A 25,302-nucleotide genomic window follows, 5' to 3' on the forward strand; every position below is an offset into this window, starting at 1 on the left:
AACTGTACAATCAAGATGAGGGTGGTCAGACCATCAGTGATCAATCTGATGACTGTCAGAGCTGACTGTGCTGTTTCTGCATGTAGCCCACCCCACCCCCGGCTAGAAAAGCTCTTGCACAATTGATCGTCAGTGGAGAGAGCTGGCCTTTGAACACATGTCTGCCCTCCCTACTGGTTACTGGTAACTGAAATAAAGCAAATCTTTCTTTCTACCAGCCTGGCCTGCTTATTGGCTTTTGAGTGGCAAGCAGCTGCCCCCCACCTTCTGGTAACATTACCCCTGATGGCTGATAACTGTTTTTGCTTACTGCCACCTCAAAATGACTCCCCTTCTCAAGGACGTACCCCATTGATGGGAGTAAATCCTGTCTAGCTTGATCTCTGCTTTCCCATGTGGGGGCCACTAGCATATATTTAAACTTGAGTCAATTAGAGGGAAATAAAATTAAAAACTCATTTTCTCAGTCGCACCTGACATATTTCAAGTGCATGACAGTCACAAGGAGCTTGTGCTACTGAATTGGGCATCATGGATACAGAACATTTCCACCATCTCAGAAAGCTCTACGGTGAGCGCTGCTCCAGACTGTTTTTGACCCTGACCACTTTGTTAGCTGAATCAGAGCCTATGAGTTACTCCCCCAAATGATTAAATCCTAGGAGAAAAGCCAATGTTAAACACATTCAGAAGAGAATACCATAAACTCTGGAATGTGAGTTTCAAAATTCACCACTGGGAATATCTCTTCCAGTGGCTGGACTACCCCTGCCTGCTGTTTCCCACGTCAAGTCTTCTTCAGAGTATGAACTCTTGGTCTTAAATTTGTTACTGATGGTCACCTAATCCAAGCTGGGTCAATCCAGTTCCTTACTTTTCCCTTAAGGTATTTGGAACTGGGAGAGACTGTCAGTCAGGTGGTCCTCCAGCTGTTTAGAACTATAAATTTAGGAGAAACAGTCATATCCCACTATGTAAAACTGAGCTGGATATAGCAATGGAAAGAAAGCTCAAGCAGGTAAGCGGAGATTAAATTGCTTTGGACTTTCAAATTCTGGGTTCAGGTTCCTTTCTCAGGCCCATCAGCATCCATAACTTTGCGTTACAGGAGACAAGTCTGCATCCTAACAGTAAATTATTCAATGCTTAAGCTAGTTCCAACTGGCTTATTATCTGGGACCCAAGAGTCCTAACGTACATGCATCCATAAACTACACACACAGGCATCGACATACAACACAGAAGTGTGCATAGTTGTACACAAACTTTGCATTAAGTCATCACACTGGGCTCCCAGACTACTTTTCCTTTTCCTACTTTTAACCTCCTTCTCACTCAAAGTGTGCTTAGGTTGTCCTCTGCTTTCTTAATTCTTTTCCTTCCCATGATCAAAATATGCCTTCTGCAATTCTGGCTATGGAAGCTTTAGGAAATCAAGTCCTGTACTACTGTTAACAATGGATTTAAATCTTTTTTTTTTTTTTTAATGTAATTCTTCAGCTTGTACAGCACTTTAATCTCTCAGGCCTAAATAATTCAGTCAACATTCATCAACGACTGAATCGATAATCCCTCACAGGCCAGAGCAGCAAATGGTGAGTGTTAGGATCCCACGGGACCAGAACTGAGTGGGCACCTCTGCAAGTCCCAGCATGCTACTGCAGATGAACTATTAGGAGAAACCTCCTCTGGCAGGAGGGAAGAGGATGAGGAGTCAGGTAGTAAAGAACAGAGCAATAGCACCCGAGGGCAAAGGCACATCCCATGGCCTAGGTAGGAAAGCGCTCAGTGTGGTCAAGCAACAAAGGAAACCAGAATGGCCAGAGGAGACAGCAGGGGGAAAAGTAGTGTGAGCTGATAGGTAGGGCCTTTAAGCCAAGGTAACTGGATAAGATAAAACCTGAAGTGCAATGGGAAAGTCTTAAAAAAGATTTAAAACAGGGAGTGAGCTGATCTGATTTGGGTCTTAAAAAAGAATTACCCATTCTGGCTAGAGGAGGGATAGGGACCAGTTTAGGAGGCTACTGCAATTGTTGGCAAGAGATCACAACGTCTTAGCCTATGAGGATGGGAGGCAAAAGGAGCTCTGGAAAGTATGTGAGATTTTTTAAGGTGGAAATACAAGCTCTTACGAAGTTTTCCATTTTACCTTCTAAGTAGCCAGCGGCCATATTAAAGTTGTCAATGAAGAAGACTCATAAAAACTAGGCCCTACCAAGTGAAGAAGGGTCTGTCTCCCTGTTTCACAGGGCTCTGGGCTCAGCTCTTACCTTGATTCCAATAATCCTATAGAGAAAAATCCCGCAGTCATCTATCTCCCTTTCCTTTGACGAGCAGCAACTGCTGAAAAACGACTCCCAGCAAAACGACAGTGGTGTCTGGGGTTCACTGATACACACCTAACTTTTCATTTAAATGCTCACTTTTAATTTGGTATCGGTTATCTTACATCGCATCAAGTGACAGAGGAGGCATTTTGCTAGCAGCATCTCCTACTTCATCTAGAAAAACTGTATTCACCATCTGATTCTCAGCAACCTGGGGCAAAATTCCTTTAGAATAATTAACTGTTTATAGAGGACGGGTGCCCTTTCGCCTATGCAGATCTCGTGCGTTCTGGGCACCGCTTCCCGCCGCGCAGACAAATGCACTCATTGTCTGCACCACGTCAGTCCCCCCCGGATTTTATGCAGCGTGCATTTCCTGCACCGAGAAGCTGGCTGCAGGCGTGCTTCCCTCGTTCCCCTGCCCCCGCCCGAATCCCAAGCTTTTGTTTCTAAACGTTTTCTCCCGACGCTATTAAAAATGCTTGGGCACATCGTTCCCAAATAAGTGACCAACTAGGAAGTTTTCTGCCTGTTAACCTCGAGGCCAACGTCCAGTAAAGTTTTGAAAAAATCAACTAAACCTCGTGTAAAGAGGCCAGTCCCTATGGAAACAACGGAAACGCGGATATTATTGCCTAAACTTGCCGGGAGGGCAGTGGGGGCGGGATTTGGGTTTTTCTTAACATCTACGCTTTGCAGTGGCTCTCTCCCCCTGCAAGGGCGCTCCAAGGGGCTGCAGCCCGCATTCCCGCAGCGGCGAGGAGGTGGTGTGTGGGGGGGGGACGCGGGGCTGGGGGTGGGTAGAGCTGAGCCCGGCCTCCCGGCGGCGACGCTCTGGCCCGCCCGCGCGCGCGCGCGCGCGCTCGATGGTTCCGCGCGGCGGCCCAGGCCCGCGCGGTCCCGACGCCAGGGGGCGCGCTGGCCGGCGCCGCGGATCTCCGAGCTGCGCGGCCCGACTCGCGTCCGCCATATTGGATGCCGCAGCCGCCGCTGCCAGCGCTTCCTCCTCCGTCTTCGCGGCGCGCCGCTGGTTCCTACGGGCCCCGAGCGGCGGGGAGGCGAAACAGGAGCCCGCCGGAGGAAAGAGGAAGGAGGGGGTGGAAAGAAGTCGGGGACCGGGGCTAGAGGGTGGAAGCCCGAGACCGAGCGGGGCGGAGAAGAGAAGGCGCCGCGGCCCGGCCCCTCCCCCCCGTCCGCCGCCGCCGACCCGCCCCGGCAGCGCCTCTGTTCCCCTGCCCGGCGCTCCGCCTGCCCTAGCGGCCATGCCGGGGCCTCGCCGCCCCTAAGGGAGAGCCCTTCCCCACCAGTGCTTGCCTCGCCTTTTCCCTCGGGCCCGGGGGGGTCGCAGCGGCCCGGCCCCCCACCCCCTGTCCCCGCCGCCGTCGGCGCGCCCGCCCCCTCACACCCCCCACCCTCCTCGCGGCGCCGCCGCCGTCCCCGTCTCGCTCTCCCCACCCAGTGCAGTGGCCGCCGCCTCTTCCGCCGCCGGGCTCCGGGCCTCCGCACCGACAACATGGAGGCTGTGAAAACCTTCAATAGCGAGGTTGGTATTGCAGTCTTCGCCTCTCCTCTCCCCCTCCCCCGCTCCTGCCCACGCTCCCCACCCCGACCTCCGACCCTCGACCCCCGGCCCAGGACGAGGCCCGCCGCGGGAGGACTGGGCACGGGCCCGCAGGGCTTTCTCCAGGGTGGGGCGAGCGGCTGCCTGGCCGTGCCCGTGGGGGAGGGGTGTTTCTCGGTCCCGGCGCCCCTCCCCCGATCCCGGGGTGGTGGGGGGGGCGGGGGAGGTTCCGGTGTCTCCAGCACCTACTCCCGAGTGGCTGCGGGGGTGGAAGGGGAGGCCACCGGTTGGGCCCTCCCCCGGAGGCTCCCGACGGGTCTCTCTGCGGGTCAGTTCCGCCGAGGCCTGGCCCGCCCACCTCTTTTCCTGGGCCTGCGGGATTTTTAACTTGGAGGCCAGGCATCCCCACTTCAGGCCTTCCCCCGGTCCTTAATGAGGCAGGCACTGATGGGGGTAGTAGGGGGTGGGAAGTGGTGGAAAAGCACCTCCTGGGATGATCGTCTGTGGTCACATTGCAAGCAGTGTTTGTTTATAACCGAGATATTGTTGGCTAGGTAACCTGCCAACCGGGGACTTAAGCTTAAGGGGATGGTTGGTCGGGAGGCGAGGTTATTCTGCAAATTTCCCCTGTCCTTACCCCCCCCCCCCAAACTCTTCTCATCATCACGACATAAAGCAACAGAGCTGTGCATGCCGAGAGGAAAGATGTGGGAGAGGCATTTCCCACGGGTTCCTTCACGTGTCATACATAAGGCTAGATTTTAAATAAGCAGCTGTCCAGTTTTCACTATTTGATTGAGTTTGCTAGTCTGAAGGGAGACACGTTTCGATAAAAATAGTCGTGTCCGACTCTGCGATTCCATGGGCTGCCAGGCTCTATCCAGTCAAGATTACTGGAATAGATAGTTATTTCGTTTTCCAGGGATCTTCCCCACCCAGGGATCAAACCCGGGTCTCCTGCATTGCAGGCAGCTTCTTTACTGTGTAGCCACCCTGGAAGCCCTAAAATATTTTAAAACCTTTTAAACACTCTAATGTGAATAGACTTAATTATGTTAAACATTTAACAAGTAGATGTCTACACAGCTTATCCGTACTTGTATGCCTTAGATACAAATATTTTAATATGATGTTAATTAGATTTGCATCAATTTTATGAACTTTTCATGTGGAGGCACTAATACTCTGTTCAGTATAGTCTAATAGTGATAGTCTAAACAATTCTTCTTTTCTTCTTCCCTCCTCCCTCCCTCCCTTCTATCCTTCCTTCCTTCTTTGGAGAATTAGCATTTGAGAAACTTAGAAGAGGCTAAAAGTTAGATCTAACAATCATGTGAATTAGACTTTCCATATTAAAGCAGATAGCTGTGACAGTTATATGAAAGAAAGCCTTTTTTTTTTTTGAAAGGATTTTCATTTGAATACAAGGTTTTCTTTACTGCTTTTTGATAGAGATTATAGAGTGTAAACTTCGGAATCTTTTCCATTTTATTTATGAATTTGTAGCTGATAATTTGGATCAAATTTATAAAATCTGCTTTCATTTGTCCTTAAAATCTGAAATAAAAAATAAGCATATATATGAAATTTATTGTTGATAATTTCACAGCTCTGCAGGGGAGGGGGAAAAACAGGTCTGTGTAGCTTTTTTATTTGCTACATGTAGTGCTACAAGCACTAAGTAGTGGTCTTCATTTAAATTATATATAAAAAAGGTTTCTCCTGTTTCCTTCCAATTATTTGATGTACCCTAGACTTTTTTGATGGGTGTCTCCTGTTTATCTTGGGGGTTCCTAATATGTACCCTCCATTCTCAGCCCTCCCTGCCATGTGATAGATACAAACAAGTGGTTAGTACACTGTGGTTGATCACAATGGAGCAGGGAGGAGTAGAAATGTTACAGTTGGTTTTATTTATTTTACTGTTGACATGAAGGATAAGGAGCCTAATATTTACATGACTAGCTTGATGTTTCAGCTCTTTTCTCATCTAATCTTCACAAGAACTTGAGATTTGTAGTGGTATTCCCACTTTAGTTTATGTAACACTGTCTCCTTTCCCCGTATGTATTTTTTCCCCCTTATATATTTTCAAAGAACTTAAACCATCTTTTTACTCTCTTGTTTACTAGTATTATGCTCACACCTCTGAAAATGGGGTTGGCGCACAGCATAGTTATAGAATTGAGGAAGGGAAATATATTTTGAAGAAGATTCAGAAGAATGTACTTTTTAAGGGGGTTTAAACTCAAAATAGATAATTTTTTTTCCTGATTTTTGAAAAAAGTTTCTGTGAATATCTATGCTTGCTAGTATAGTAAAAATTTGTGGTTGAAAGTATATAGTGGGAAATAGTTCAGTAATATTTTTCCATTAAATCATATGTTACAAAGTGCAAAAATAAAGGAATCTGAATTACAGAATTAGGAGACAAGGATGTTTTAGAATGTTTCCTTAAAATTAATTTGGCTTTTAAAGGCATTTATCCTTGGGCTGAGCCCAACAAAACTTTCTCTGGCAAATTTAAAATTATCTTTGAAGCACTGAATTGTCAAATGCCACGTACTTGATAAGGCAACACAATTTATCTGTAAGCATAATGTTCAGAATATGAAATGCTTAGCTTTTATGACTTGCTTAAAAAAACAAGCGAACATTGGCTTGAAAACAGAAATGTGCCATGGATTTTTAAAGTTAAGAATATAGGTCTTTAATCTGAAAATTGTGGCTAAGTTTCGGTCCGAAAATCTGGTCTTATGCATAACGCTAGGAAGCAGTCATGATTGGCGTGTCTTCCTGCCTGCCAACCTTCCCTCCCTTTTTGTCAAAGGCGCTTTATGGCCTCCCCACCCCACTTTCACATTCACTGTCGGAGGATCTTTTTTTGTGTGTGGTAAATTCCTCTTAATTGTCATCAGTGAAATGAGATTGAGGCTCAGGAATTGATATTTAAGTGCCCTCTGTGCTGGTTTTGTGGGAAAACTTTAATTTCCAGTTAAGCATCATTGTGATGAAAGTTTAATCCCATGACCACTAATGTCAGTTCTGAAATGATGAAAGAATATTGTCCAGATTGAAATACAGGATTCCCTAAGGGTCAGTGCTTGACCCGAGCAGTTGACTCCAGAAGAGTTATCATCGTTACAAGGTATCGTAGTTGCTGCTGCTCAGAGATGGTGGCGCTTACTTGTTAGGATCGTTTAGAGCCCTCACCTTGGTTGGAAGGGTCTCCTGTTCATCTTTTTAAATCTGTGTATTCACCTTAGGACCAGTTTATTACTGGAATGCAGCAGTTTTATACGTGAGTTGCATATCTGTACTCAGTCCTTAAGAATGCTTCTATATGGAGGTCATTATGGTAGGTTTTTTTTTTTTTTAAAGAAGGAAAATACAAAATCAGTTCATAACCCTTTTCTTAGAAAATTATAACTTAATTGGCGAGGGCACTTTAGTAATATAGGAACTCTTAATATGTGGAAAATATAAGAATTATTACATTAAGAATATAAGAATCTGTTATGCTTGTGTGTGTAAAATTATTGCAGATTAATTTTTGGATTTACCTTGGTTCTTAAATTCTTTACTCATCTGTAGGATATCTAAATTATTAGTGTCTTTTGTTCTTAGGATCCTTTGGTTAGTCAGATAGCTCACCCTTTAAACTGTCAGGTTGTAGACTTTCCAGAGTCACTTTAACACCCAGTATATTTTCCTCTTCTCTGCCTTGTCTTTACACCAGTAGTGAAACCCCTTCTTTGTTTTATTCCATTTCCAAGTTTGTATCCAGGGTATTCATTTGCCTATCTAGAGGACTTACAGTCTTTCCACCAGTATCCAGTAGTAGGCATGGGATGGTAGAGGACAGTGGCAAAGGTAGTGGAAGTAATAAAAGCGTGTGAAATGTGATTTTATATTTTCCCCTTGCAGTTCAGGAAGGGGAAGTTATGTGAAGCAGCTATAGAACATTGCCTTTTTCTTTGATTTTCATGTATCAGGGAATATCTCTGTCTCTTCTGGTTTAACTTTCCAGTGGGAGTTTTGGTTAATTGTAACGATTAGAAGATTTTTTTGGTTTCTATTTTGTGAAAATCTCTTAAAGATGTAGCAGTCTTAGTATTAGAAAAGAAGCCTTCACTGCCCTCTCCCTGCCCCGGTGTTCAGGTTAGGGATCCTCAGCCTGGGCTTTGTTGGTCTTTTCCGCTGGATAATCGTTTGCTGTGAGGAGCTGATTTGTGCACTGCAGGCTGTTCAGCAGCAGCCCTGGTCTCTACCCACTAGAGTCCCTTGTTGTGACAACCAGAAATGGCTCTAGATAGTACCAGGTGTCCCTTGGGGGCCAAAGTCAACCGTGGTTGAGAACCACTGATTTAGGTCCCCTGTTAAACTGCCTTGAAACATTGTGTTTTTCCTTGTAATGATGACTACAGTTTTAAGTAATTAGTAATTTCCCCCACCTTATAAGTTCCATGAGGACAGTGACCACATAATTTCATTGCTTCATATCCTTGGTACATAGCATAATGCCTTGGTATATGCTAAATAAAGATTCTCAAATGCATGGATTGATGATATAGTAGGCAGCTGAATGACTTGGACCAAGGCAGTTAACATTTTTGAACATTTGGTTTTCTCTGATTGATGATATAGTAGGCAGCTGAATGACTTGGACCAAGGCAGTTAACATTTTTGAACATTTGGTTTTCTCTGGTGTAAAATAAATGATACGAGATTTTTAGGTTTCCTATTAGTTGCAAGATTCACTGACTAAATATGAAATTAATACTTTGGAGGACTTAGTAGGTATAAGCATTGTTTTGAGGGTCATTTTATGAAATTGTAGGTTTATAGTAGTTTAGATGGAAAATTTAAAATAAAAACTCTGCTTACGATTCTTACTAAGGGGAGAGCAGGGAGGGGACTATTTCATTGAAAGTTCCAGTTAGGCTGAATCAGTCCTAAGTTTTATATTGTAATTATGGTATTTTCAAGCCCTTTATGCTTTGTTTTTTCATTTTAAAACAACATATGGTAAAAGTTTTTTTAATGAATAAAGTTAGAGTACAAGCATAATTGAGGTTGATAATGATTTGGGGGACTCTATGATTTGAGAGTGTTTTAGTCATTTTCAGGATTAAGCATAAAATTTTTTTGGCAACATTGAAATTCATGAGATATATATATAGTTCAGTCATTTTTATTTTAGGCTAGCAGTGAGTTTGTTACAGTAATTTGATTGGCATTTGGGGGACAGTATTCCCCAGTCTTCTGAATAGTCATATTTTATGATCACTTGCTCCTCTTTTTTTAGAACTATAGTTGGCGTAGAATTAATGCTGATACTGCTGCTTGTACATGAAATTTTAGGTATTTCTTTCTAGGGCCAGTTTTCCTGTACTGGACAACTGCTAACTCATAATGGTATGAGAGAATGTAATCAACCTTGACCTTGAACACTGGCTGGGCTCCTGAACTCTTCAGTGAGCTCACTTTATCTGGTTTTGTTTTCTCAACATCTTTCTCTGCTCCTTTCTCTCAGGATTGTGCCTCTCTACTCCTGCTTGTACAGACTGCTTTCCAGCAGCATGGACACAAGAAGCATAGTAAGATGATTATAACCCACATAAGGCAGGCCCTTTGGAAAATGATGAGGTTTAAATTGGTAGTCAAATGATGTCTTGATTATATGGGAAGTGCTTGGGAAGCAGAATGAAGTTGTCACTTAGAATATATTGGTAAGCTTAAAGCAAGCATGTAGGGAATGAGTTGAATTTCTTCACAAAAAATAGGTGAAGTGAAAAAAAAGTTGTGCTTACGAGTGAGCATCAATCATATCTAAACTCTTGTGCATTTACTTGCATTCTGCTCCACGTAATTTTTTGTAAAAGAAATATTACTTATGTGAGATGGGTGAATTGCTAATTTCTGAATTTGATGGTTGGAAATGAAATACATCTTATATTTTGAGGAAGTTCTTCAAACTATAAGATGATAACTGGCAGATACTCTGTAGTATTGGAGACACAAGACTAAGTCAAATTTTGGATTTTCTAATTATAGAGGAGCAGATTTTGTTAGAGGTACTATTATAAGACATAAATGCCCGTGAGAAATGTTACCATGGCTTCTGATTCCTTGTCTGAGTTAGTTCTCTTAAGTTTGGTGGTAAACACGATGTGTTTGGTCTCTCTGATTTTGATTTTATGCGTTTATTTCATCTTTCTATTTCTGCTGTACCAGTTTCTGATACACCATATTTTAAACTCAAGGAAGAGTATGTAAATATGCTATCTACTGTAGGTCAGGAGATACATTAGGAACTCTGACATTGCTGTATTTAGTCAGAATGGGGAATAGAGATGATTTGTTCATGTTTTTAAAAAAAGTTTATGGCTTTTAATTCAATGTATGTTAAATTCATTAAGATAATTCTGCAACTTAGTATGATTTGTAGAGGCTGACTTGAAAGACCTAGGATTTGATTTATTTGTTTATTCATTTAACCAATACTTAATGAATACTTACTATTTACCAGGCACTTTTCTATCTGCTGGGGTACAGTTGTAAACAAGACTGGCAAAAAGCACACCGTCTTGGAGCTTATGCACTTGTCATCCTTTCTCTTTCACCTCATCAGCTTTGAGCGCAGTGCCCTTGCTGCAGAGCTAGTGCGGCTGCGCAGGCGTTACTGACTCCGGGCTTGCTTCTTCGCTAGGGCCGGGGTGGCTGCAGCACTTCTCTCTATGCTCAGTTCTGCCTGGTCTACTCTCAATATTTCACTTTTACAGAGTCCAGGTTGCTTGTCTACTGTTCAAAATAGAGATTGAGGGAGTAGACTTCTTAAACATGAATGTGATCTGATCTTTTCAACAATGGGGAAGGAAGACAAGCTACACTGTTCCATTTTATACTAATTTGCCTATCCTATTGAATCTCCATTTGGTATTTTGGAATCATAACTGTTTTTAGAAAGTATAGCTTTAGGGATATTTTCTTTTGTCATGATATATTAATTAGTCTCTGCAAATATTAAATAATTTTAAGTGGTGATCAGACCCTTATGAATTGGGAAGGATTGATTATTTTTATTTCTAAAACTTTTTCTTTATTTAATTAAGTACATGAAAAAAATTTGGTGTCTCTTTCTCTTTTATGAACACTGTTTTCTGAATTTGATTTGATTCCTTGGGGCTGATTTGAGTAGCTTGTAAGTGCAGGATGAAAGTTTGGATTATGTATTTTATGATTTTGGAAACTTGGGAAATGATATAATGGTCTTTTTATTTTGGGTCATGGTATCTAAAAGATTGACCAGTACCCTTGACACTAATACAGGTTTTATGTCAACTGTATCTTATTTTTTTTTTAAAAAGGTTGATAATGCCTTGGTTAATTACTTTCTTTAGTAATGTCTTGCTACTATAAAGTTTTATGGTTTAAAAAAGATACAGGTATTTGAATTTATTGAAATGGTAAAAAGAATGTTGGATAAGTTAAAAATTTTTCCAAACCAAAACACATAGCAAATGTCTAGTTTCTAAAACAGCTGCTTGCTGTGATGAAAAAAAAAAATGTCTGGCTTGGGTAATTTTAAAGTACTTTTTATTTACCAAACATTTTAAAAAGCGAACCACTTTATAATATATGGTGTTTTATATGTGCTTATTTTCCCCAGCCATTATTATGTTTCAGTGGGTCTTAGGATAAACTTGTGAGAAAGGTAGGATAGGTGCTGTCCTCATTTCACAAACGAGGACTCTGAGGCCGGCCAGTGTGACCTTCCCAAGGAAGCGCCGCTTGTGTTAGAGCCGAGACTGGAAGGACCAGGTCTCACTCAGCTCCTGGTTGAGATGTAAAGGACAGCCAGCTGTGTACAGGGGAGCCATCACTCGATCTTTCACAATTCTGTTTGCTGGTATGATGTCCAAATATAAATTAACGGTTCTTCCCCACTTTTTAAACTTTATTTGTACAACTTCAGATTTACAGAAGAGTTGCAAGAATGATAAAGAATTTTTATATACACTTCATCCTGATTTCACTATTTAGTACATGTAATCATATTTGCTTTCTTATTCTCTTTGCAGTGCACATAAATGACTTGTAAACCTTGTTTCTGAACATTTGGGGAGTAAATTTCAATTAATGCCTTTTATTTCTAAATATTAACTGTATTTTGTGAAAACAACCACAGTACAGGTATCAAAATCAGGAAGTTGATGCAGTTGTCTGCAGACCTTCAGATTTCACTAATTGTATCAGTTAAGTCTTGAGTAGAAAGGAAATCTAAATCACATCACACTTGTCTCTCTAGTGTCCTTTAATCTGGAGCAGTTGGTTATTTGTCTTTTATGCCCTTTGATGATTGATGAGAATGGGCCAGTTATTTTTAGAATTCCCTCAATCTGGAATTGTCCTCTGATGCTTCATGATTAGTTTCAGGTTAGGCGTTTTTGGCAGGAGTAATCCAAAAGAGATACTGTGTCCTCAGGAAGCGCATGACGTATCCCATTAAAAAGGATGTTAACTTTTTTCTGCAAGGTTTTTCTGTTGTAAAATGTCTTTTTTCCTTTTGTAACAAATATTTCTTTAAAAAATGGATTTATTTATTTTTGGCCATGCTGCAAGGCTTGCAGGATCTTACTTCCCTGACCAGGGATTGAACCTGTGCTCCCTGTAGTGGAAATGTGGAGTCCTAACCACTGAACTGTTAGGGAATTACCTGTAACAAATATCTTATGGGAAGTCATTTTTGAAACTATACAAATAGCTTGTTACTCATCAAACTTTCACCCTTTATTTTTTTAAGCATCCAATTCTTGCCTGAATCAGTACTCAGATGGTCATTTTCTGAGTCTATTGTTTAATTATCGGCCTCCTACAATAGCTTTTTCTTCTCCCTGTTTATGTATGTATGCATATCAGTATGAATTCAAAGATTATTTTTTATTCATTGGGGTCTTTTGATGGCACAGCTCCTTCACGCTGGCTCCTGTATCTTCAACATGTGCTCATCAGTTTTTGGGTATTCACTTCTTGTATAATAAGATATTCCCACCCCAACTCTAGAATCAGCCATTTCTCTGAGGAACCTTAGTTTCTTTTGGTGGTTATTGAGCTAGAAATTGTGTATTTGTTTGAACATGCTTATATATATATATATATATATATATATTATATCAATATACAAGAAATTTTTTTTGTCCATCTGTGTCTCTAAAATGCCATGAATTCATCCTGTCTCCAGTAACAGTCCAACACTGTTCACTGGTTCATTCTAGTCTTTCCCCTTTGCAGATTTGTAATTCCTTTTTCGGTAGTGAGAAAACACTAGTTTCCGTTGTCCACAATATATTTGTGTATTGTTTGATCCTAAAATACACAGAAAGTAGTTTCAGAGTTGCTAACCCATGTATCTCAAAACAAGCCTATTAACTACAATTGAGTATTTGTTCATCTTTTTTAGCCTGAGGGTATAAAGTCAAAATGCTGCGTTCAAAGTTGCTTGGTTAGTTTTTTCCCTCTTAATGTATTCTTGCTATTCCTTTGAAATATAATTTGGCTTCTTTTTTTCTTTTTCTGTTTGTATTCCATTTTGGCTTTTTATCCATTTTTATATTTTAGTATGTAAAATATTAAATGTAAATCAACTGTAATCCTTCTTTACTTATTATCTTTGTCATTATAACCACTTATGCTCTGGTTAAAAAAAAAAACAAAGGTCATTTCCTTGGTATTCTTCAAATCAAATAAGCTAATTTAGAGATTTAGACAATGGAGGTCTTAAGTGAAAGATGTTTCTGGTAACACAGATTTTCAGTTCATAGGTGAAAGTAAGTTAAAGCTTTCATTCTCTCTCTCTCTTTTTTTTTTTTTTTTTAATTTTTAGCTGCACTGTCTGACATGCAGAATCTTAGCTCCCTAACCAGGGTTTGAACCCTTGCCCCATGCAGGGAAGCATGGGATCTTAATCACTGGACTATCAGGAAAGTCCCAACTTTGGTTTTCTTTTGAATGAAATCTCAATTCACAGGGTCAGTAGACTTTCTGTAGAGGGTCAGATGGTAAAAATTAGGTTTAATGGGCTGCTTAAGGTCTCTTTTGCATAATCTTGTTTTTTTCACAATTCTTTTAAAATGTAAACCAGTCTTGGCCTGAGGGGCTACAGAAATGGGCCCTGGGCCATAATTTTTATGACCCTGCTTTAATCTGAAACCTGAGAACTTGGTTAATAGTATGCTATTTGCAAATCAGAATTATAATTGAGCTTTATAAGCCTTATTTTAACATCAAAAACAGAAACAAAATACTTTTAAAAGCTGCCTTAGTGAAAATATTTATTCAACATGGTTTTTTGAACACCTGCCACCATGTACACATGTGCAGACACTTACTCTAGGCTCTAGAGATGTAAGTGTACAAAACAGACCCAAAAAAAAAAAAAAAGCCTCCGCCCTCGTGGAATTTGTACTAAGTTTTGGTGTGTGGGTGTGTACTGGAAACGCATGTTTCTTATTTTTCCGCACGTAGTGAGATTGAGCAACTAAATTCTTTTTCATATTAACTGCAGAGCGAGCATTCTTTCTTGAAAACGTGACAAACAATGCAGCCAAAGGGGCAAACTTTGAAAAGCTTCGTTCCTTTCTTCTGATCTCCCATTTGTGACACTTTCATTATGTAGCTACACTGACTCATTAAAGGAAGAGAAGAGAAACCCCATTAACTGGGCACAGAACGCAGACCTCATTTAGTGATAAGGACACATGTATTCTCCTTGGCTTAGTGGTAAAGAATCCGTCTGCCAGTGCAGGAGATGCAGGTTCAATCCCTGGGTCAGGAAGATCCCCTGGAGGAGGAAATGGCAGCTCATGCCAGTGTTCTTGCCTGGGAAATCCTATGGACGGAGGAGCCTCCGTGGACTACAGTCCTTGGGACTGCAAAGAGTTGGACGCGACTGAGCATTCATGCAAACAGGTACAATGGACTCTTAAGAAAATACTGTTTAAAAATATTACCCACAGTTGAGGGACTCTGAAAGTAGTTGGCTTGTGTAGTTTTCTTGAAATAGGAAGTTTCCTGATAATGCTAATGTGCATTTACCTAATAAAATCTTAAAAACTATATGCAGGTTATTTATCTTGTACCTGGCTAAATGTCAACCCCTTTGAATAAAAATCATCAAAGTGAGTTTTTTTTTCCATATTGCATGTTAGTTGCTGAAATGACTTCTTTCTCTGAGTAGTTTTTCTGTAAGCATTTAACAAGCCAGCAAGTGCCCTCCACCTTTAAATGCTTTATTGAGGTTTGTGTGTGAGTCGCTTAGTCATGTCCGACTCTGCAACAACATGGATTGGGGCCCTGCCAGGCTCCTCGGTCTGTGGGATTTTCCAGGCAAGAATACTGGAGTGGGTTGCCATTTCCTTCTCCAGGGGATCTTTCAGACTCCAGGATCTAATTTGGATCTCCCACATTGCAGGCAGGCTCTTTACTATCTGAGCCACAAGGGATGATTATTGAGCTGTAATAGTGACTGCTTTTTGTTAGGATCCTTAGCATATTTGGCTTTTTTTTTTTTTAATATGCCATGTAACAATTTCTCTTATTGGACAGGAGTTTCTCAATCCCAGTTCATGTTCTTGTTCTGTCAGAGCACTCAGAACCTCTCATAGAGATCTATCTCTGCTTTGGTAGTTCAGATAGTTCAGTTCAGTCGCTGAGTCGTGTCTGACTCTTTGTGACCCCATGGACTGCAGCACGCCAGTCCTCTGTCTATCACCAACTACCGGAGTTTACTCAAACTCATGTCCATTGAGTTGGTGATGCCATCCAACCATCTCATCCTCTTTCGTCCCCTTCTCTCTCACCTTCAATCTTTCCCAGCATCAGGGTCTTTTCAAGTGAGTTACCTCTTCGCATCAGGTGGACAAAGTATTGGAACTTCAGCTTCAATATCAGTCCCTCCAGTGAACATTCAGAACTGATTTCCTTTAGGATGGACTGGTTGGATCTCCTTGGAGTCCAAGGGACTCTCAAGAGTCTTCTCCAGCACCACAGTTCAAAAGCATCAATTCATCGGGGCTCAGCTTTCTTCACAGTCCAACTCTCACATCCATACATGACCACTAGAAAAACCATAGCCTTGACTAGACGGACCTTTGTTGGCAAAGTAATGTCTCTGCTTTTTAATATGCTGTCTAGGTTGGTCATAACTTCTCTTCCAAGGAGTAAGCGTTTTTAATTTCATGGCTACAGTCACCATCTGCAGTGATTTTGGAGACCCCCAAAATAGTCTGCCACTGTTTGCCCATCTATTTGCCATGAAGTGATGGGAACGGATTCCATGATCCTTGTTTAAGTCAATTTTTTCACTCTTCTCTTTCACTTTCATCAAGAGGCTCTTTAGTTCTTCTTCATTTTCTGCCATAAGGGTGGTGTCATCTGCATATCTGAGGTTATTGATATTTCTCCTGGCAATCTTGATTCCAGCTTGTGCTTCATCCAGCCCAGCGTTTCTCATGATGTACTCTGCATGTAAGTTATATAAGCAGTGTGACAATATACAGCCTTGACGTACTCCTTTTCCCATTTGGAACCAGTCTGTTGTTTCATGTCCAGTTCTAACTGTTGCTTCCTGACCTGCATACAGGGTGTCTCAAGAGGCAGGTCAGGTGGTCTGGTATTCCCATCTCTTTCAGAATTTTCCACAGATTATTGTGATCCACAATAAAGGCTTTGGCATAGTCAATAAAGCAGTCAAAGGCTTTGGCATAGTCAGTAAAGCAGAAATAGATGTTTTTCTGGAACTTGCTTGCTTTTTCCAGGATCCAGCGGATCTTGGCAATTTGATCTCTGGTTCCTCTGCCTTTTCTAAAACCAGCTTGAACATCTGGAAGTTCACGGTTCACGTATTGCTGAAGCCTGGCTTAGAGAGTTTTGAGCATTACTTTACTAGCGTGTGACATGAGTGCAATTGTGCAGTAGTTTGAGCATTCTTTGGTATTGCTTTTCTTAGGGATTGGAATGAAAACTGACCTTTTCCAGTCCTGTGGCCACTGCTGAGTTTTCCAAATTTGCTAGCATATTGAGTGCACCACTTACACAGCATCATCTTTTAGAATTTGAAATAGCTCAGCTGGAATTCCGTCACCTCCGCAAGCTTTGTTCATAGTGATGCTTTCTAGGGCCCGCTTGACTTCACATTCCAGGATGTCTGGCTCTAGGTCAGTGATCACACTATTGTGATTATCTGGGTCATTAATATCTTTTTTGTATAGTTCTTCTGTGTATTCTTGCCACCTCTTCTTAACATCTGCTTCTGTTAGGTCTGTACTGTTTCTGTCCTTTATTGTACCCATCTTTGCATGAGATGTTCCCTTGGTGTATCTAATTTTCTTGAAGAGATCTCTAGTCTTTCCCATTCTATTGTTTTCCTCTATTTCTTTGCAGTGATCACTGAGGAATACTTTAGTATTCCTGCCTTGAGAACCCCATGAACAGTATGAAAAGGCCTTGGTAGTGATTACAAGAAAAAGGGTTGTGACGAACTTAGCTGAAGACAATTAATATTCTAAAGGAGTTGCCCTAAAGGAGGCTACCACTACCACAATTTTGTTGCTAGTACAAAATTTCCCAGTCAGTACTTGGGTTGATTTGATCCTTTGCAAAAATCAAAAGATTAGCTATCTCAGACCTCTTAGAGCTGTTAAGCAGGGAGTAATTCCAAAAAATTCTGTGAGTGCTTACTTTGTTTTGCTAGTCCTTCAAGATTGGAGGAGAAAGGGGCGACAGGATGAGATGGTTGGATGGCATCATCGATTGAATGGACATGAGTTTGAGTAAACTCCAGGAGATTGTGAAGGACAGGGAAGCCTGGCATGCTGCAGTCCATGGGGTTGCAGAGTCAGACATGACTGAGCGACAGAACAACAGGATTGTCAGACTAATTTTTTCATTCTATTTTAATTATAATACAGTTTTCAAATTGCTAGAACACAGTAATAACCCAGGAAAGTTCTAATGTAACAGCAACTAGTGGTTGGAAGGAATACTAGAATGTAGTTGGCAGGTCCTTTGAGCTTTGTTATTTATGCGTGTTTGCCATCTATCAGGCATTGCAGAGTGGTTACCATGTTTATTACATCCTTTTTCTCAGCTCATATTTTAAAAGGGTTGGGGTTGTGAATGGATTATCACAAAGAATAAAGATAATATGAATCCTATGATACAAAGAGTAGTGGTGTAGACATTTGTAGTATGTGTACACTATTCTCTGTATATAATGTTGGACAGAGTATGAGACATGTATAAGGCAAAGTCAAAAGATCTTTTTCAGGGAAATGGGTAAGGATCTTCAGATGAAGGGTCTTTGTATATACAATGCCCGAGATTTCCTTTTTAATCAGGAGAATGGAGATTCTGAAGGGTTTTAAGGAAGAGTGTGGTGCCAGGGCTTTGAGTTACAGGGTAGAGAAGATGATGTGGTCCAGTTACAGTGATGGTAAATCAGGAGGAGCAAAACGTTTGAGGAGGAAGGTAATTTGGCAGGATGGGTCAGATGAGGGGGCATTTTTTCCCACCTAGAATAAAAGAGTTGGGGTGGGGAGAATTGAAATCACCCATATATCTCAACCCCCAAAGACCACTGGTTTGTTAAATACAACAGTAGTTCCATGCATCTGGACAATTTGATGTCATCAGGGTGGAGGTGGATAAAGGTCAAGTACTTAAAGAATAGGCTAGAGATGGAGATTAGGGGGAGATGATGAAGACAAAAAGGCTTAAGGCAAAATGTTGTAGACTCTTTTAGTCAGTTTTTGTTTGTTTTTTGGGCTTGACCTTTTCTGTCATTTTGTGTTTGTGAATATAAGGACATCTTAAAGCAACTCTGCTTGGAATTTGCTTGATTTTAAATTCTGTTTATACAAGCATCTGATTCTTATATATAATTAAAAGTTAAGTAGTGAATTGTGTGAACTAGAAGTAAAGATTTAAATTTTGTTCAATGAGATTTTATTAGAATTCCTTAACATTGAGCCTACTCATATGATCACGTGTTTCATTAGCTCCTCTTGGTTACATAGTTTTTTATTTTAACCCTGTCTACAATAACCAGTTTATTGTGAGCATGGAATTGTGGTGAATTTAAATGCTATATTATTAGAAATAGAACCCAGTAAACTGAAGTTATTTTTATATATGTATGTGTGTGTTTATACCTTTTGTTTTCTCCCATGGAGAATCATTTCTGTTCTCTGATTTTTAAAAATGAATTATATTTATTTTTGGCTGTGCTGGGTCTTTGTTGCTGTGCACAGGCTATCTCTAGTTGAAGCAAGAGGAGGCTACTACTCTTCCTTCACTGCACAGGCTTCTCACTGTGGTGACTTCTCCTTTTGTGGCATGTGGGCTCTGGGGCACGTGAGCCTCAGTAATTGCAGTGTGGGCTCTTTCCGGGCTCGGTGGTTGTGTTGCATGGATTTGGTTGCTCGACAACATGTGGAATCTTCCTGGATCAGGCATAGAACCCACATCTCCTGCATTGGCAGGTCTTATCAACTGTACCACTGGGAAAGTCCTGTTCTCTTTGATTTTAGAATGATGTAGCTAGAGACCCTTGGCTTCTCAGGTGGCACAGTGGTAAAGAATTTGCCTGCCAATGCAAGAGATGGGTTCAGTCCCTGGATCAGGAAGATCCCCTGGAGGAGGAAATGACAATACCCTCCAGTATTCTTGTCTGGGAAATTCCATGGACGGAGAAGCTTGGTGGAATACAGTCCACAGGGTTGCAGAGTCAGACGGGACTGAGCACAGCACCCAGCAGAGACCCTTACACTCATGTTACACATTTGTAGTTATCAGTTCTATGATTGGGTTCCTTGTTTACTTCCTTGTTAATGCTTCAACTTGATTTCCAGAAATTACAAGTTTTAGACCAGAAACACTTGTGATAGTATATCATTTAATAGATGGGTGAAGAATCAAGACCCAAAGATGATGAAATTTGTTGAGTCACAGCTTATGAGAGGCACATAGTTAGCAGCCAAATTAGAAGTTTCTGCTCTCTGTCTTGGTTCATTGTTTTCACTTTTTCAGTATAACTGAGTGAGATTTTTCTGTATGTTGTAGGTGGAGGCGGAATAGGAATTGGTGATTTGTAGTAAATTATTACTGCATTATGCTGAACTTGGACCAGAATGAGGAACAAACTCCTGGGCTGCTGCTTTCCTGCTCATAGAATAAGATGCCATAGGAAACCTGCATTCCTTGGCAAAGACGTATTATACAACAGGCAGTACACCCTCTGCAGAAAAGTGAAGGGAAAAAACCCTTTGAGTAACATGCCTTGTAGCTTCCTTGTAGGAGAAGGATACAGTTACTCTGTAAGCCTGTATTGGTAGCACGTTTTTGATTTTAATAATGTGACTACTCTGTAACTTCTTTCTTAATTTTTCACAGACTGCTGTTTAGAAAGCTGCTAGTACAGGTATTTTAAAGCACAACAATGCTACAAAATTAATAATAGCTGTTTTCAAAGTAGAGTCAGACAGGACTGAAGCAACTCAGCCTAGCAAGAAAACTGCCTTTTTTTTTTTTTTTTAAAAGAAACAAATCTGGGACCATTTAGTGTCATTGTGGATGTCTTTGCGGCCCTGGAAAGTATTTTAATATTGTAATATTTTGATAATGGATAAAAGTTTTGGAAAATATGAGCTATAAAGAGCTAGATTATATTCGGCATATTTTCCAAGTTCGAGAAATACTTGAACAAAACTTTTGAATGTCAGACACTAACAAAATACAGACCATGATGTATTTTGGATCAGTGTTATTATTGGTCTTCATTTATAAGAGTTTCAGTGTTGTAGTAAATCCAGCAAGGCTTTTAAGAGAATCAATTATTAAGTAGTTAATAGTATAATTTTGCACCAGATTGTATTTAAAGTATGTATGTCGCATACATACATGTATACATTTACCTTTATACACACACACACACACATAGATGCCTGTAGAAAATTCTGATAAGTAGCCTGTCAGCCTTTAGCAGTGGTTATTTCTTAGGAGAGAAGCAGGTGTTTAGGAGAATGAGAGTTTTCAATGTTTGGAATTTTTCACATTCCATGTTTATTGCCATGTTAGTTTTGTAATATTGCCTTCAAACCCAAAATATCTTGTGTCTTAGCTTTGGTGAGAAAGATGGAGTTGGTCTGTGATAATGTTAATTGACTTAAATCTTTTAGAGAAAGTGAGCTTCCTTGTTAAGGGTTGGATGACTTAAAACTTAGCTGTTATTTGATCAGTAGACATATAAGCTTCGTAATGTGTTGTCTTCAGATCTTCTTGGTTATCAGTTAGGTTGATGCTGTTACGTGGTTGTCTCCACAGTTGTCTACCATCAACTCCATGACTCAGTTGTGTATATCTAGTTGGTTGCTACCTGGTGGACTTTGCTTTATTTTGGAAACTGAATGTTGGGGGGTTAGCCAGAATAATTGGGTTTGAGACATGCTTCTGAAGCTTAATACCAGTTTGAATTTTGTTAGGTCAGTTACCATAAGTTTATATATCTATAAAGTGACAAAATGAGAATAATTAAATACTAATCTTACTGGGCCATTCTGAAGCTAAAAGCGATACAGTACATATGATCGTGCGTAAGAGTTAACAGCGTGCCATAGAAGTAAAAAGTAATTATTACCCTCCTTTATTACACTACTGCCTGTCTCTCTTTTTCAGTCTTTGTATTTGTTGCTCATATTTCAGAAATGATTTTACTCTAAGGCCTACTATGCTTTTGGTCTATTCTTTTTCTGATATTTAGTTTTCATTATTTATTCTTCATCGCTTCAACTCTTAGCTCTTTAGGAAAGACTGTGTTTTTTGCTTTTCTCTGAATTCTTAGGGAATTTAGTCCCATATCTTCTGAGTACTGTGTGTACATAAAATGATACTGTTATCCCCCAATCTAAACTTCTCTTTCTTCTAAAACTTACTTTTAGATCTGCTCTTTATGTTAGTAGTAAAAATGTGTTCCTGACACTCAGACCTGAAAACTTGGATTTTTCATAGGTGCCTCTCTTTGATTTGTATCTTTTCAGTTGTGAAATTCTATGAATTACTTTTAAAAACACATTTTCTATGCTTCCCTTCCTTTTTCTTCTTAGTACGAATACTTTAGTACAGGTTCTCATGGCTCTCTGCTTGGTTTAATTGGTTTTTAATGTATTATTCTTTGTTCTCTTCAGTTCATACAGTAGGAGTACATTTTTTTAGATTACTAAATTAATCTCAACAACTTAGCTTTTAATCACCTTGTATTTTGAGAAACCTTCTAGGTTCCTTTGCCTTCAAGTGTACAGATTTTATTTTCTTAATATATATATTTTACTGAAGTGTAGTTGATTTACAGTGTTTCAAGTGCACAGCAAGGTGATTCAGTTATTCAAATACACATGTTATTTTTAAAATTATTTTCCGTCATGTTATTACAAGATATTGACTGTATTTCCGTTTTATACAGTAAACCTTTGTTGCTTGTTGCATATCTGTTTTTTAATTAAAAATCTAGCATTCTACTCATACTGAGTCAAACAAGTAGAATCAAAAGTCATAATTTTTTTAATTAGGCAAAAATTAATGTTTTCTAAAATACATATATTACACATATTTATATGTCCATATCGGAGAAGGCAATGGCACCCCACTCCAGTACTCTTGCCTGGAAAATCCCATGGACGAAGGAGCCTGGTAGGCCACAGTCCATGGTGTCGTGAAGAGTCGGACACGACTGAGCGACTTCACTTTCACTTTTCATTATCATGCGTTGGAGAAGGAAATGGCAACCCACTCCAGTGTTCTTGCCTGGAGAATCCCAGGGACGGGGAGCCTGGTAGGCTGCCGTCCATGGGGTCGCAGAGTTGAACATGACTGAAGTAACTTAGCAGCAGCAGCATGTATCCATATACAAAAGCTTTTCTACTACACTTGATAAAATAAAGGTTTGAGAAAGAACATCAGAAAAGAAGGAGTTGAAAATATTGGAAAAAAATTGGAAAACTTAATGAAATGGGAGCACTGAATATGAAATAGAAAAAGTGAAACAAACTAGATAAAAGTAAAAGATCATCATACAGTTTAGTGGTTTTTAAACATGGCTGCTCATTGGAAACATATGGAGCTCTGAAGAGAGCTATACCTGGGCATCTGTATTTTTCAACAAATTTCAAGATAATTCTGGTGTGCATCTGGATTTTAAAAAGTGATTACAGGTTTTTCTAGTAAATCATATAATTTTTCTATTGACCAGTCATGATACAGTAGTTTTAAGTAATAGTTGCATAATCACAATAGTAAAAGATTTATCAGTTTTAAAAGTTTATCAGCTTTCACAGTCAAGAGCCGGACAAAAAATAAAAGATAATTACAATTACAAGCCATAATGGGAACATGATTAACTTAACAATGTAAAATAATTACATACAGTGTGAGGGGGGTCAAGCAGAGTGATGTGATAAATGAAAGAGCTTGTGCTGTGCTTAGATGCTCAGTGATGTCTTACTCTTTGCGACTCCATGGACTGTAGTGCGCCAGGCTCCTCCTCCAGGCAAAAATACTGGGGTGGGTTGCCATGCCTTCCTCCAGGGGATCTTCCCAACCCAGGGATCAAACCCAGGTCTCCCACATTGCAGTCAGATTCTTTTTACCATCTGAGCCACCAGGGAAGCCCGTGGAAAGTGCATACGTGCATATTTTTCATCCACCCAGCCAGTCTACATCTTTTGGTTGGTGCATTTAATCCATTTACCTGTAATTATCGATTTGTTGTTGTTGTTCACTCAGTCATGTTCCACTCTTTGCGACCCCATGGACTGCAGCGCGCCAACCTTCCCTGTTCTTTACTATCTCCCAGAACTTGGTAAAACTCACGTGCATTGAGTTGGTGATGCCATCCAACCATCTCATCCTCTGTCATCCCCTTCTCCTCCTACCTTCACTCTTTCCTGGCATCAGGGTCTTTTCCAGTGAATTGGCTCTTAGCATCAGATGGCCAAAGTATTGGAGCTTCGGCCTCAGCCTCAACATCAGTCCTTCCAATGAATATTCAGGACTGATTTCCTTTAGGATTGACTGGTTTGATCTCTTTTCCGTCCAATGGACTCTCAAGAGTCTTCTCCAACACCACAGTTCAGAAGCATCAGTTCTTTGGCGCTCAACGTTCTTTATGGTCCAACTCTCACATCCATACATAATTACAGGAAAAACCACAGCTTTGACTAGATGGACTTTGTCTGCAAAGTAATGTCCCTGCTTTTTAATACGCTGTCTAGGTTGGCCATAGCTTCTTTGATTTCATGGCTGGAGTCGCCATCTGTAGTGATTTTGGAGCCCAAGAAAATAAAGTCTGTCACTGTTTGCTTTTTTTCCCATCTCTTTGTCATGAAGTGATGGGACCTGATGCCACAGTCTTAGTTTTTTGAATGTTGAGTTTTAAGCCAGCCTTTTCACTTTCACGTTAATTAAGAGGCTTTTTAGTTCCTCTTGGGTTTCTGCCAGAATGGTGGTGTCATCTGCATTTCTGAGGTTATTGATATTTCTCCCAGCAATCTTGATTCCAGCTTGTGCTGGAATCCATAAGGATGCTGGATGAATCTTCATTCCAGCTTCTGCATATAAGTTATATAAGCAGGGTGACAATATACAATCTTGACGTATTCCTTTCCCAATTTTGAACCGTATTATTGATATATATCCTATTTTCTTAATTGTTTTGGGTTTATTTTCTGTAGGTAGGTCTTTTCCTTCTCTTGTTTTTCTACCTAGAGACGTTCCTTTAGCTTTGTTGTAAAGCTGATTTGGTGGTGCTGAATTCTTTTAAATTTTCCTTGTCTGAAAAGCTTGATTTTTCCATCAAATCTGAAGGAAAGTTGCTGGGTAGAGTATTATTGGTTTTAGGATATTTCCTTTCATCACTTTAAGTATATTATGTCATTCCCTTCTGGCTTGTAGAGTTTCTGTTGAGAAATCAGCTGATAGCCTGAGTGATGTTTCCTTGTGAAACCATTTACCAGGGATTGAGATTTGAACCCATGTGCTAGAACTCGAACCCAGCCGAAACCCAGTTTGGGACTCAAACCCACGTGACTGGGACTCGAACCCAGCCAAAACCCACAGTACTTGGTTTCAGGACCTAATGAAGCTCAGGTTCTTAATGCCTCACCACAGAAACAATTAAATGAGAGAGAAAATGAAAGGTGAGAACTGGATTTTTTCAGATTAAGAGAGCAGCACACTCCACAGACAGTGTGGGCCATCTCAGAGGGTGGCCAGGAAATGTGGCGTGGTTAGTTTTTATAGGCTGAGTAATTTCATACTAATGAGTGGGAGGATTATTCCAACTGTTTTTGGGAAGGGGCGGAG

General features: G+C 40.5%; 1 protein-coding gene across 13 annotated transcripts in view; it reads left to right on the forward strand.

The window, feature by feature from the left end:
- The first annotated feature begins 2,916 nt into the window (after nt 1–2,916).
- Nucleotides 2,917–25,302, forward strand: part of SCAF8 (SR-related CTD associated factor 8) — a 218,797-nt gene continuing 196,411 nt past the window's right edge. For 11 of the 13 annotated variants that reach the window (XR_009738602.1, XR_009738598.1, XR_009738603.1 and 8 more), the window contains exon 1: nt 2,917–3,870. Coding sequence is in view for 5 of the 13 variants with exons in the window: in XM_061428392.1 (XP_061284376.1) it covers nt 2,932–3,870 (939 nt within the window). In the remaining 8 variants the exon portion in view is untranslated. Of the gene's footprint in view, nt 3,871–9,424; nt 9,489–25,302 lie in introns of all 13 variants that reach the window. The other 2 variants (XM_061428395.1, XM_061428394.1) reach the window with 2 other exon arrangements.

The sequence above is a fragment of the Bos javanicus genome, chromosome 9 (assembly GCF_032452875.1).
Source record: "Bos javanicus breed banteng chromosome 9, ARS-OSU_banteng_1.0, whole genome shotgun sequence".
NCBI lineage: Eukaryota > Metazoa > Chordata > Mammalia > Artiodactyla > Bovidae > Bos > Bos javanicus.